This window comes from Lacerta agilis, chromosome 15, assembly GCF_009819535.1.
Source record: "Lacerta agilis isolate rLacAgi1 chromosome 15, rLacAgi1.pri, whole genome shotgun sequence".
In the NCBI taxonomy this organism is placed as follows: Eukaryota; Metazoa; Chordata; class Lepidosauria; order Squamata; family Lacertidae; genus Lacerta; species Lacerta agilis.
In genome coordinates, this window is record NC_046326.1 from 40,648,332 (window position 1) to 40,662,859 (window position 14,528).

Here is a 14,528-nt window from a genome sequence, read left to right on the forward strand (position 1 = left end):
GGGGTAAAGCCAGACTGGTCAAGAAACAAGCACTTGAGAGGGTGCTACAGCCAATCACAGCTCTCCAATGAGCATCTCAATAACAAATGCATAGGTTGGTCTTTTATGTTGCTGGGGGACCACTCAGAACAATCAAGACTTGGGTGGCGGGGAGAGAGGGGCACAGTGGTCCAGTTGAGCACTCACCATGCTCATCTACCCGTCTGTGCAAATGTAGAAGAGAGAAAGGCACTCAAATGAGCAGCAATGTCTCACAGTGGTTTCCTACCCTGCTGAGGCAGCGCACCGGGGCCGACTTACCGATCTTGATGCGTATGCCGCTGATGTTTGATTTCCTGCGGTTGGCGTACGACAGCAGGATGTTTTGTGGCTTGAGGTCCCTGTGAATTATCCCTTTGCTGTGGAGGATACGCATGGCAGCAGCAATCTGCTGCAGGAATATGCGGATGGTGTCTTCGCTGAGCGTTCCTTTTGCTGAGGAAAGAAAAGTACTTTTAGAGTCTTGGAAACTTCCTAGCATGAACAGAGCTCTTTGGTAAGCACTAAGCATGCCCCGAAGCTGCCCCACTGAATCCAAAGAGGGCTTTAAAAATACTTTGCTCCAGCAGATACAAAATTCACTGGGAGATGGATGCAGTCAGTGTTGGGCACTTAAGGGTTCTGTTACTTTCTTTCAATGTGATACTTTTAAGAGTGTGCTTAAACCTCTCCCAGTGGAATCAACAGGATTTAAAGCAGTGTTTTTCAACCTTTTTTGGGCAAAGGCACACTTGTTTCATGAAAAAAATCACGAGGCACACCACCATTAGAAAATGTTAAAAAAATTAACTCTGTGCCTATATTGACTATATATAAAGTAATTCTCTTGAATAGGAATCAAATAAACACAAAGAAAGTATTTTATAATTACTTTTCAATTTTTCCCACGGCACACCAGGCAACATCTCGCGGCACACTAGTGTGCCGCGGAACAGTGGTTGAAAAACACTGATTTAAAGGACACTCATGCTTTGGCTCCTATGTACCACTTGTATACAAAAGGCAGTTCCCATCTTTCCATCGCACTTGAGTGTGACCAACAGAAAAATATGCTAAGACAGGGCCAAGAGAGAGAGAGAACACAGGGGAAAAAAACACATTCGTCTTTGAAGGATGAAAAAACACCCTGTTTCCCCTGCAACAGCTGTGAGGCAGGGATCAATTCCCAAAATTAAGCATTTCTGAATCACCATGCAGTCTGTCAGCTTATTATGCTGGTCACATGTAAACGAAGCATCTCTCCTCCACCTTATAGTCAATGGAAGAGGAATCTCTTCCCCTGGCATCCAGCACCTCTTCTCACAAAGCCTTATCATCTTCCTCCAAAGATTTCAGGAAATGGTTGGCACAAGATCCCAGGAAATCTAAACAAAGGCCTGCTATCTTGCAGACTCAATTCTACAACAGAGCACAATGTCTTGCAGCATGCTGACCCTCCCCGGTGCAAATGTGTATGGAGAAAGCATGACTGACAGGAAGTGGGCGCCAATTTTAGCTTGTACTAGTTTACTGGCAGCTTTGAAAACAAAAGGGTATTAAAATACGCAGCCAGAAAACGAATTCCCTCCAGCCAGTCATAAACTTTGCAGGAAAAGGGACAGCCACGGGGCAGCGTCACAGCACTCCAAGACTTCTGAGCCATGAATTAAGAACCACAAGCAATCCATTACCTTGTAAGTAATCTGCCAGGTCTCCGCCGTTGCAATACTGCCCAAGAGAGAAAGGAAACGGGTTAGTATCAGATCTGCGGGTGTCTGCACTTCTCAGCCTGCTTGTGCACAAGGCCCACAATAGACCTAACATACCATGGCACAATCAACTGTATCCGGAGCTTCCCTCAGGCTTGGGTGATCCTTTCCATTCCTTTCCTGCACATAGATATGCCTGCCACAAATAAATTTTCTGAGCTAACTACATTTGGACTGGCAATTTTCACTAAACCGTGGCTAGGCCACACCACCAGAGTTTCCAGCCCTTGTATTATTATTATTATTATTATTATTATTATTATTATTATTATTATTATTACTACTACTACTACTACTACTACTACTACTACTACAACCTGTATTTGGAATTGACCATAATTTGTGAAAAACACTAATGTAGATACAACTCAGCATCTTGGCTCCATCTAAAAAGTAAAGGGAGGGGGACATTTCCAAACAAGACAGCAGAGGGTCATAAGAGTCTCTTCATTCATGATTAGGAGATCAGAAACTGCTCCATTTGTAGGAAGCCTAAGTGTTTAATTATCTTAAGAATTTGTGTGTGTATATTCAAATACATTTCCTATTATTCATATTTAACTACAGTAATTTTTGAGAGTTAACAGACATTTTGGTTAAGAATCACAGGTATTGTGAACAAAGCTGCTATATAAATTATGGAACTCACTAAATCTTAAGTCTATTTTAAGTGCATCTGAAATTAATAACCCAGGTTGTATTACTTATTTCATAAAATGTATATATCACTTGATATTTTGTGTTTGTGTGTGTACACACACACACACACACACACACAACCCCCAAAGTGGTTAATAGCAGTTCTCCAAGAGGTTCAGCAAGGCAATGTGAAGTTATATTAGTTGTTTCTCTGGGTAAAGGAAAGAATGCTCTCAAGCCACAGATGAACAAATACAAATGAGAGACAGAACTTTTTATTAATTTTTTAAGAGAAAGAGAGCCTGCTGCTACTCGATGCAAAGGAGAAAGCACTGGAAATATGTAAACCGTTTTCTGCCAAAAGTTTAGGGAAGCCATAGGGTTTAGAAGAAGAGACTAAAATGCTTGGCAGAACACACTGCTCTCAGCTGCAAACTTCCAGGTCTGGAAAAACCCTGTGGTGTCTTTATGCTTTGGGAATTTGGAAGCTTATGGCAGCCACTGGTGAACGTATTCTTTTTAGCAATATTGCAGGTCTGCCTGAAGTTCTGCCATTAACCACCCACACCCACAGCTCAACAGGACATCATCAGTGACAAACAGCTCCTACTACCAGCATCTCCAAGCACTGAACTTGGAAATTCTCATATATGTTGGCTTCAAAAAAGAAACCATAATACTGAGTATCTGGTGTTCTTTCCGGTACGGCAAAACCTCTTACATCTTACGGCTGAACCTCCATCACTTCCCCCCCCCCAACTCTCCATTTTTTTTCTTCCTTTCTTTAAACTTTGACACAGCTGACGTGGGCTGAGGGAAGAAGACACACTATCTTTAGTAAATGTATTTTAACAACTATAGCACCATGAGCACAGATGGAACCTCTTAACTCAGACCTGGTCTGCACATCACTGTAAACCATAGTTAAAATAAAATAGAAAATTCTTTCCAGTAGCACCTTAGAGACCAACTGAGTCTGTTCTTGGTATGAGCTTTCGTGTGCATGCACACTTCTTCAGATACCATGCATGCACACGAAAGCTCATACCAAGAACAAACTCAGTTGGTCTCTAAGGTGCTACTGGAAAGAATTTTCTATTTTGTTTCGACTATGGCAGACCAGCACGGCTACCCACCTGTAACCATAGTTAAAATATAATACATGGTTTAACATGAACAGGCAGTGAGGTGGTGCATGCAGCTGAAATTGGAGGTGCTTCACTCCTCCTCCTTACATGCTGCACCAGGAAGGAAACAAGCCATAGTCTGGCTTGCTGTTGCATTCAAAACAGTACATGTTGTCTGTTTCTCCTAAACAACCCATGAGTGGTAAGCCAAGAAGAAACCAAGGGAGACACACATAACAAGAAGCAGAATGATAGCTCGTCTTCCCTCCTCTCACTGGTGTGCCAGGAGAAGAGCAGCTCACTGCAGCATGCTAGTCGAATAATGCTTGTTCTTGTGTAGACCACAGTTTATTTTAACCATATTTTCATGTGACACGCGAACTAGATTATTATGTGCAATATAAACATAGGTCATTCTAACTGCAGACTTTGGGTGGTTGGGATGGGAAGTAGCACACATTCTCTTGACTTTACAGCTAAACAAGGCAGGCCGCAGTTCGTTTGTATGGCATTTCAATATAAAAAGAACAAAATCTACGAAAATCCAGCAAAGGAGAAATTAGAAAATTCAATACACACCTCCATTACCAGAAAGACAGAATTGGGCATCTCCTGAAAGAGAAACAGAGAAAATTCTTATTTAATAATAAGAACAAAGAACTAAAGAGGCAGACCATTGGCCCATTTATTCAGTATTGTCTAACTGGCAGTGGTCTCTCCAGGGTTTCAGGCTGGGAGTCTTATCCCAGCCCTACCTGAGGATTCTGGGTTTTGGATCTAGGTCCTTCCACATGCAAAGCAACTGCTCTGCCACTTAGTTGTGGCCCTTCCGCAAAGGAAGCAGAAGATGACATTATTCAAAAACAAATTCTTCATTTAAAAAATAGATTTTTATTAATTTTAACAATTTTAAGCACTTTACACAGCTGTTAAATTCCCCCCCCTCTCACTGGGGGGAGCAAATTTCCACTCCCCTCTCTCACAGGGAAAAGCATTAAACATTTCAAATTTAACATATTTAACATACAAACATTGCTTAGGTCTGGCCCATTTCCATAGGCCAAACATTCATCCTTTCCTTAATTTCATTATCAATTGACTTCCTCAAGTCCCCCCCCATTGAATTAATTGTCTATCCTCTTTACAGTTTTCCAAATTCATATTCAAATCTATTTTACACACCTATTTTATATTTTTCCTTATCCTTTTACACGAAATCATATACTATCAAACTTAACTCCTTATATTCTTTACAAAACCTTGGCTCCTAGGTACTTCTGAAACTTTCCTAAAACCTTATCAATTTTCCCCATTCAAAAACAAATTCTAACCTGATGTCTCCATAAGCACTAGCAAGGACACACACACACACACACAAGTGCTCAACTCAAGACTTCAGATCAAACCATAGTTAAGAAAGCTTAGGCTTAAACTTTGGCACAACATATGAACTGCCAAAACCAGATGTTTTGGACTATGACTCCCATCACCCATGACCACTGTCCATTTTGGTTGGGGTTGATGTGAGTTGTAGTACAGAAGGTCCAGAGGGTAAGGGGCAGGCCGATTAATACTTTCTTGCTTAACTGCTGGGCAAATCCTTCCTAGTTTCCATGGCTGTTGCTCTCACATTTTTATGGCTATGATATGAGCTGTCTCTTTTAAAGGTGATGTATGCAAGAGTATGAGTATTTGTGTGTGGAAACAGAGTCAGAGACAGAGAGATATCCAGAAAGAGAGAGATTCCTTAGTGGAGAAGAAGCTGCTGTATGTGGGCAGGAGACACAACATGGAGGCAGTGGGACCCTGCCCATGTGTTCCTGGTGCTTAATTCACATACTAAGTGGCACAAGGTGAGAGTTGCTGGAGTCCCACTAATCTGCAAAGCCCAAGGCAGCATTATTTTTATTTTTTACAGGCTAACAGCCTGGTACTTTACACATGAACATAAAAAATACCATAAAATTTGCCAACCGCTTATGCATGACAGCTGATCTTGTTGTTAATGAAGGAAACATTAGCCTCTCTCTAGGAATCAATCAATTTCCTTTGTGTTTTTTCTAGGAATGCTTTTTCTCTCTCTTACCACTAGCATAAAGGATAATTATTTGAAATACTTCCAGAGAGCCTGACTGTGATGAGCAAAGTGAAGCAGAGAGACTGGAGTGAACCATAAAAAACACAATTTTGTTTTCAGATGTTAGGCCTGGAGCTTTGGCATCCTGAGCGTTCAGAACCAGAAGAGATAGTCACTGTTCAGGTCTTTTTGAGGAAGGCTGCTTGCTTCCACCAGCAAAGGAAGCCACAACTGATCCCACCTCTTAGAAACCTCAGGGTTAGCAAAGGCACCTTCTGTTGAGGCTGCCAAGACTCAGGAGTTCCAAGTCGCACAGCCCAAACATTCAATTCAAGCTCCCCACATGCTCTGGGAAGCTGGCCGCCAAAGCAAGCTCTGGGCACAGAACACCCTTGCGGCCCAGGAGAAATCTGATACAGCAACAGAGCTGAGATACCTCCCTACTGGCTTGACCTCTCCTGACTCATCTGGAATCCAGACTGTGGGGAGTGGACCGCTCCAAGGACAAAAATCCAACTGTAAATTTGGCTCACAACCTCCTGGGGACCAGCAGCAACCTTTCTCTCTGTCCCAAACAAACAGCAAAAACAGAATTTGGCAGCTGGGACCCACATAGGGCTGCAAACAAGAGCCTCTGTGGACACATAGCATGTACAGCAGTGGATTCAAATCCAGCGCTCAGATCCTGTCACAGCCATGAACTGGTAGGGTGACCTTCGCAGGGCTGGCACTACTTCTGTCAAACTCAAGCTTCTCATTAGTAAGGAAAGAGCAGCAGGTACAACCTCAGCATTCCCAGGGAAGTTGCTATGCTAGCTCTCAGCCTAGGTCAGGATTTGCCAATCCGTAGGCACAGTGACACCTTTGAGGTCTCACCTGGTGCCTCTGACATCTCTTGAGTCCACCCACCCACTGCTCCCTTGCTCATGAACTAGTGAAGTTGGCTGCTTTTTTGTCCCTTGAAAATTACATAGACACTCTTTCCCAATTCCTCTTTCACCTCTATGTGCTTTTAGAGACTCAGACTCATTCTACTGGATCTGACTTTTACTGAAATTCCTTGGAAAAGCAAAGTGTTGTGTACACACACACTTTCTATCTTTCTCTCTCTCTTTTTGGGGGGGTGGCGGCGCTGGAGTGGGGAAGAGGAAGGAGCTTATCTGGGGAAGCGGAGGGCCCAAACAGGGCACTCACTCAAAAATCCAAATGCGCCCATGGACCTAAATAAAAAAGATTGGTGACCCCGGCCCACTCTGGCAGCACCACTACCTGATCCTTTCTTCAAGATGCCAAGGGTTGAACTCTGGACCTTCTGAAGGCAAGCTGGGATTGACATTTTTAATTCAACCCTCTACCTCCATCAGGGCAGGAATCTCGCTTATTTTGCTGCTATGGATCTTTTAGTGGGAAGGGAGGGATAAGAATGGCCCATACACAGTATAAATAAGTACATACACAATATACACACATTTGAAGGCGCAGTAGACAGACATGTTATTAGCTGAAAATAAACCATTTATTCTCAAAAACAGAAAGAAAAGCACAAAGGCCCTGATAACTGTGCATAATCTAAATGACAAGGCTTTAAAATAAAGAGGAGAAACAGCTTACATAAGTGCTCTGGATGATTCTAGTTATAGCTGAGCCTGTAAGTGAATGCAAAACCCTGGAGTCTATTTCTAACGAGCTCCCTGGCTCCTATATTAAAGCCAGATGCATTTCTGCAGATGCCTCAAAGCGGGCAGCACACATCCAATGGTGCAGTCAAGGTGGCCACTGCTACAATGTCACCTCTGTCAGTCTAACATGGTGGGCATCCTATGCCCCACTAACAGCAACATCAGGACGTAACATTAGGTGTGGGGAAGCAACATCCACTCATCAAGGGGCACCTGGAATTGACACTGTTGCCCACCATTCGCAACTGTGTCCACCAACACTTGGTGCTACCAGTGCATGGAACACACCAACCAATATGCAGCAATGACTGCAATGACGTCACTTAACCCATTCCATATTCTCTACCCCAGGCTTGTCAACCGGGGAAGGTAGCCCATCCATGAGAAGGAAAACTGATCCTAAACCTCCTCTGCCTTGTGGGATATCTATGGGAGAAGAAAAGGCTAAGGAGTAAACCATACAAAAATCTGGGGTGGAGTCCCCAAGACGCCATATGTCCGCCTCCTTCTGGAAACTGGCAGCCAAGCAGGTGTCCAACGTATTGCTCCACTTTCCTTTGGACCACATCAGCGAGGCCAAGAGGTGGGTCCTGTCGTCTGGGCAGCCCAGGACTTCAATACACACTGCCTGGGCTTGTGCCTCGGGGAAGTCACTTCAGCGCTGCTAAGGCAGAGATTTGACTTCACCACCTGAGGCGCACTCCATTGTCTCCTCAGACAGACATACACAACCCTCCTCGCACACAATGAACATGCATGTACTGAGTCCACATCTTCCCCTCCACCCCAACCCAGCTCAAGCTACAGCCCAGCAGTTAGGAGTCCAGCAAGCAAAGCACCCCGGGCAGCCCAAACACAGCCAGATCAACTAAGGGAAATAAACTAGGAAAAGGATTGGCCCTTCAATCCAAACAATGTGGTAACACTACAGCCCAGCAGTTAGGAGGGCCATGCGGACAATCAGAGACAAAGTTGCCGCCACCACCACCAGAAGTGGTACTGGTTCTTCCACACAGAGTGAGCTTATAACGCTAAATGTGACATTTCTGTATTGCATTGTTTGGGGGGGGGGCAGCAGCAAGCACTTTTGGGAGTGAACCATTTGGCTAAGGAAGACTATGATTGTGGACTCACTTGAGCGCTCACCTGTGCGAGGTGGAAATGCAGCAGCTGTGGCAAAGGAGAGGGCGACTGCATTCTTGTCCTTCTTGTGGGATTCACAGGGGCTTCTGACAAGCCGTTGCGAAAACAGGATGTTGGACTAGATGGGCCCTTGGCCTGATCCAGCAGCCAGGCTCTTTTGTGTTCTTAAAAGCCCACTTTTCTGGCACCCTGGCTGACCCAGCAACATTCTTTGTTTACTAGCAACTTTTCACCGGCAAGATGTTCTATTTCAAGGAACTGTGCATTGCAGGGGGATGGACTAGATAACCATTGGGTTCCCTTTCCAACCCAACAATTCTATGCTTATGAATAGAACATTAAAACCTGAAACCCATCAAATATTGCAATCTATGAACCTGGACGTTACTATTAAGGCAACAAGCGTGCTAAAAAAAGAGGACAGACTTCAGACAGTGCTAAAAAAGCTTAGAGGGGCCCCAACAAAAAAGGGGGGGGGTACTGATGGAACAGCAAGGACGTTGAGAAGAGGTAAAGTAATGTAATGTAATGTAATGGGGTTGCTATGGTCTCCCAAGGGCCTAGACCAGGCCTGACCACTCTCCTCCCTTCCTTCCGATGGCTAGGAAGAATTCCCAGCTCAAATGGAAAACACAGGCGTCACAGAAAGTGGTCCCAGCCATGACCCCTGGCACAGACTGCAAGGAGACAGGGCTGGGAAAAGACATCCCTGAGATTGTGTCATGATTTAGCCAAGCAGGGCAAGTGGCACTTGGGACTAATAATAGCCACATTTATAGAATGGTCTTACTCAAACTACATCCCAGGATGCCTTGCATCTTACGCAGATGCCATTCTTTTTCCTGTCCCGCAGTTCATTTGGGTCAATTGTCAATATCTGTTGGGTTATTTTCCTGGCAAATTTTGGGATTGCGGTTCTGTGCCTCCTCAATACAGCCAGTCTGATTGCCACCAGCGGTTACCAAGGGGAGCGTTTCCCCCCTCAAATACACACAATTTTGCTGTTACTCCAGGGTGCTGTGACTGTGTGAACGACGGCAAGCCACTGCTCCTCTCCATGGGAAGACAGCCAAGGGAAGTAACAGATCAGGGGAAAGGAGCCTGTCTGCTGGCTATCACAGCTGAACCAGACAAAGCTTTCACTGAACAGCACCAATGGTAGAGGCCCAAAGGCACCAGAGAGGGAGCCAAATTTTCTGTCCTCGCATGGCCTCCAAGGAGCAACAGATAAATCTTTCCCTGTCGCTTCACAACCATCCTCGGGTAGTGCCGCACCCAGTTTACATTACTCTGTTTTCCTGGAAAGAAAAGAGGAGCCATCAAAGAACTGGCTGGAGAGAAGAGGGGTTGGGCGAGTCCTTCAACCAGCCTCTTTGAAGCGATGGAGCAGTGTTGTTCCAGGATTCAAGCTGTTTACTTCGCAAAACTTCCTGGGAAGAAAGAGAAATTTCTAGGAAAGCAGATAATCCTCGGGGACTAGAAGGCTGGCTCACACGAATGAGGATAGAGGCAGAAATCAGTAGATAATGGAATGACAGGGTCCCCCCTGGTCACTCTGCTTGGTTGCTTGCTTGGAACAGATGCATCCTGTCCAAACTGCCCTTGGCCCAAACATCTTCCCAGCAGTAAACTCATGGGACTTTTATCAGGAGACCAATCCATTAAATCTGAGAGGCAGATCCATTCACTCATACCAGTAATTAATATTTAGGACAAGAGGTTCACTTTTCTTTTTAACGGCACCCTCTCATCACCTCTTTTCTTCTTTCTGAATAAACTCATTCACAGCCGCCTTGCTAACAGTTTTCAGGAGAGTTGTTCAGGATTACCCAGAGCAGAATGCTGAACTGCACACAGCTTCACCAAAACACAATGGGCAAGGCTGCAGGTGTGCTTTGCCAGTACAGGAAGATGCTCCCTTCTGTGTCAGGACTGCACAGATTGGCAACAAACAAGGAGGAATTCGCAGCTCTATCTGGGCGTGATGGATATTGAACCTGGGATCTTCTGCATGCACAGCATGGGCTCCTCCACTGAACAATGGCGGTCACCTGCAACCGAGAAGTTGCAGTATTTTCTTCCTGTAAAAGCCACGTGCCTCGGTTCCCACCAGGAGTGAACACAAGCAGAGCCCATAACTAGATCTCAAATGGTATGCTTCAGCCTTCAAACGTATAAATAAGGCCTCTGGAACACACGCAAAGTGCCTTTCCCTCGCAGCCATACAAACCAGGAGCAACAATGACACCTTTTAACTTTTTTTGTTCTATTGAAAATCACCTGGTGAGGACTTGGCTCTAAGAGGCAGGGTGCAATTTAACTAGATTAACTCAAGTCCTTTGGGCAGAGGTCGTCAGCTGCATAAATCTGGTTTTGGACACCTCCTTCAGATTTACTGATGTTAATGTTCTATTGAACTGTGTGCTGGTCCATTGGAACCTGACAAAGGGACAATATAAGTGGCTTCTAGGGGCACTTATGGTGGCTTAACACCCAATGCTTCAATACTGGAAAGAGGCTACTGCCCCCAACGACACAAGGCTTGACTCAGCTGGCAGTATATAAGATAAAGATGTTCCTCTAAACACAAGAAAGCCAGGAAGTTGTCTGTTATATAGACTCTATATATAGATCTAGTTACAGGTAGGTAGCCGTGTTGATCTGCTCTAGTCAAAACAATTTTTTAAAAAAATCCTTCCAGTAGCACCTTAGAGACCAACGAAGTTTGTTCTTGGTATGAGCTTTCGTGTGCATGCACACTTCTTAGATGAAGTGTGCATGCACACGAAAGCTCATACCAAGAACAAACTAAGTTGGTCTCTAAGGTGCTATTGGAAGGAATTTTTCTATATATAGATCTATTTGCTTGGATGTCTGAGCACCGGTTTCGTCTGCACCATCAGACGTCTCTCACAATCCCCTTTATTTATATGTATAGAACACATTGTCTTGATTTATTATGGTTAAGTTTCTATTGTTTGTCTTTGTTTTTGTTCCTTTTTGAAAAGTTCAATAAGAAACTCTTACTCAGAACAGACGTAGGTAAGGCTCAGCCTTCTTCCTTGCCATGACCACCCAGACATCCAGGAAGCAAAGAGTTATAAGCTGGGCTTCATCACATTTCCCAGAGCTGCAGCTACTACCTCCATGCATGGCTTGGTACCTTGCTGTGAGTGTTGAGATTCTGTCATTCCCAGCCTTAACTCATCTCTGCAACTAACATGCCCTGGTGCAGCAGAGCTGAGGCAAGGTGTGCACTTTGTTTTTTGCATGTTCTCCAATGATCGTGAATGAAACCAAGGCCGTGGCCACACTGTTCCTTCAGCAAAAGAGAAGCGGCACAGAATGCAGTACTGGGAGTGGAATCCAGCTTTCTTCCTGCCTTAGTTACTAATAAGACCAAGTTTATAAGCCTTATGACTCCACAGACATGCTTGAAAGTAAATGCGAGTCATGCCTGCTGCTATCTCAAAAATGAGAGTGTGTTTGTGTGTATGTGAACAAGATATCTGGTGGCTGAAGCTTCAGTGCCCTACATAGCTCCATTACCCTGCACCAGCCTTCATCCACCTGGTGCCCTCCAGATATTTAGGACTAGAACTCCCATCAGCCCCAGCTGCCATGCACTGTTGGGTGTTAAGAACTTAAGAGGAACCTGATGGATCAGACCAGTGGCCCATCTAGGCCAACATCCTCTTCTCCCCTCTTGCAGTTTCCACCAACTGGGATTAAGAAGTATTGCTGCCTCCAACTGTGGAGGCACAGCATAGTTGCTATGGCTAGTAAACAATAGGGATGGATGATATATCAATATATCATCCAAAACCCAGTTTGAAGTCCATATCATGATACTGGTTTCATCATATTCGACCCGGCAATATATTGCGAATCATGATGTGTGTGTGTGTTATGCAAAAATCACAATGTGGGGGGGGGGGGGAAACAGTGAAGCCAGTCAATGCTTCTCTTGGTTCCTGCAGCCTGTTAACTCTGTTGGCTCAGTTCTCTCCTGCCTCATGCAGGGGGCAGTTAATCACAAGAGCAGGCGCTGCCAAAAATCACGATGCAGGGAAAAACCATGAAGCCAGCCAATGCCTCTACATAGCTCCATCCTTATTTCAGACATTGTGATGTGTTTGGCTGGTGATATATCACAATGTCGAAAACCAGATATTGCCCAGCCCGTCATTGATAGCCTTATCCTCTATGGATTTGTTCAATCCTCTTAAGTCATCCAAAGTGGTGGCCCTCCTGTGGAAGCAAGTTCTGCATAGTCTCACTATGCTCTGCATGAAGAAGTACTTTCTTTTATCTGTCCTGAATCGTCCAACACTGAACTTCACTGGATGCCCAATTGTTCTAGTGTTATGAGAGAGGGAGAAGAAAAAATTCTCTAGCCACTTTCTCCTTGCTATGCATAATTTGATAAAACATCTGGAGGGCACTAGGTAGAAGGCGGCTTGCCCCACATCCTTTAAGTGGCAAACCTAGGGTATGTCTTGCAAAACAAAAAGTGTGCTGTTACAATGAGGGGAAATGATGCACACAGTCGTTGAATTTAACTACAGGGAAGATCTAAACCAAAGGACCATCCCAGAATACATAAGCTCAGCTGACAGTATTAGTTACTTCCCACTTTCTGTTCCTCACAGGTGGCATTTCTATGAACTCCTGAGGGTGCAGCGCCTTCTTTGTTTACCATTATTTATACAGCACTGTTCACACACAAAAAACCTCTACATCCAACAGGATGCTCCGCCTTGACAAAAAAAGCCATAAACCACACTGTTCTCAAAAGGAGAAACATCTCAGGCACTTCTGGTCTGCTTCACCAGGGATAAAAAGCGATGCACATCGTCAGTTTTTCCTACCAAGCTGGCTGCCAGCCACAGACAGTTTCAAGACTCCTAACTGCCCGCCAAAAAACGACTGCGGCTGTGGCTGCTCCAGCTGACGTGCCAACATGATTGACATGCAGGACCAAGGCATAAATTCCTGCCAGTTATGGGAACACTCCCTCAAAACATGCGTTGCCATGGCATATCCCTGCATGGAACACGGACTCGCAGGGGGACAGCAGAGGCTGCGTATTCAACTGGGATTGAATGCGACCGCAGCTCAGCGGGTAGAACACATGGCATTGCATGTAGAAGCTGCCAGTCAGCCTCCAATTAGAAAGAGCACGAGGGAACAAGCAATGGGGAATAATCCCTCTGCTAGAAAAACACGCAAACACACAGAGCTGCTGCCAGTCAGAGTAGATAGTACTGGGGATGAATGAATAGTCTAACCTAGCATATGGCAACTCCCAATGTGAGGATATATAATTGTAGTGATGGATGGGATACCAAGGGTCATCTAGACCAAACCCCTGCAAAGCATAGACAATAGGTCAGTCAAATAATGGATACTTCCATGGGATATCCGCCGAGCCTGCAGACATCTCCAAGTGGCAAAGGTTACCGTCTAAGACTACCTATGTAATTAAGGACAGCTGGAACTGTTGATCGAGTGGCAAAGATAAGGGACTGTAGGTTTCCGGTCCATCTTGGGGCCTTCCAATATTACAGCCTGAGGGAACCATTTATGGTACATAGAACGCTTCCCTAGAATCTACCCTGTTCGTTACAAGGGGATGTGAGGTAAATTTAGGGCACACATCATTCATTATGCTGGGTGAGAAGGTTAAGTTGGCCTGGTTGGTTGTCCTAAAGTAAATGAAACAAAATAGAAAATTCTTTCCAGTAGCACCTTAGAGACCAACTGAGTTTGTTCTTGGTATGAGCTTTCGTGAGTAAATGAGTACAAGAAAAAGACTGACCACAACTAGGAAAGATTTCCTCCCTCCCACCCAGTATTTTTATTTAGACACATTTTGCCCAATGGAGAACTTTCTTGAGCTATTTGTAAAAATTAGTACACTAATAAACCTGCCTGATGAGTATACACTGGATGTATCTTCATTCTGCAGACCCCTCCCTGCTAATGATTCCAAGGGAGCCTGGCTCAGAGCTTGAGCACACACTCTACAGGCAGAAGATCTCAGCACCTCTCTATTTACAAAGATGTTTGAGGT

At 44.7% G+C, this 14,528-nt stretch overlaps 1 protein-coding gene across 3 annotated transcripts in view; it reads right to left on the minus strand.

Moving 5' to 3' along the window:
* ULK2 (unc-51 like autophagy activating kinase 2) overlaps positions 1-14,528 on the minus strand; it is a 63,542-nt gene that overhangs the window by 33,411 nt on the left and 15,603 nt on the right. For all 3 annotated transcript variants that reach the window (XM_033172455.1, XM_033172454.1, XM_033172456.1), the window contains 3 exons: positions 4,133-4,165; positions 1,710-1,746; positions 301-474 (listed from right to left, as the gene is read on the minus strand). In XM_033172455.1, coding sequence (XP_033028346.1) covers positions 301-474; positions 1,710-1,746; positions 4,133-4,165 — 244 coding nt within the window. The remainder of the gene's footprint in view (positions 1-300; positions 475-1,709; positions 1,747-4,132; positions 4,166-14,528) is intronic.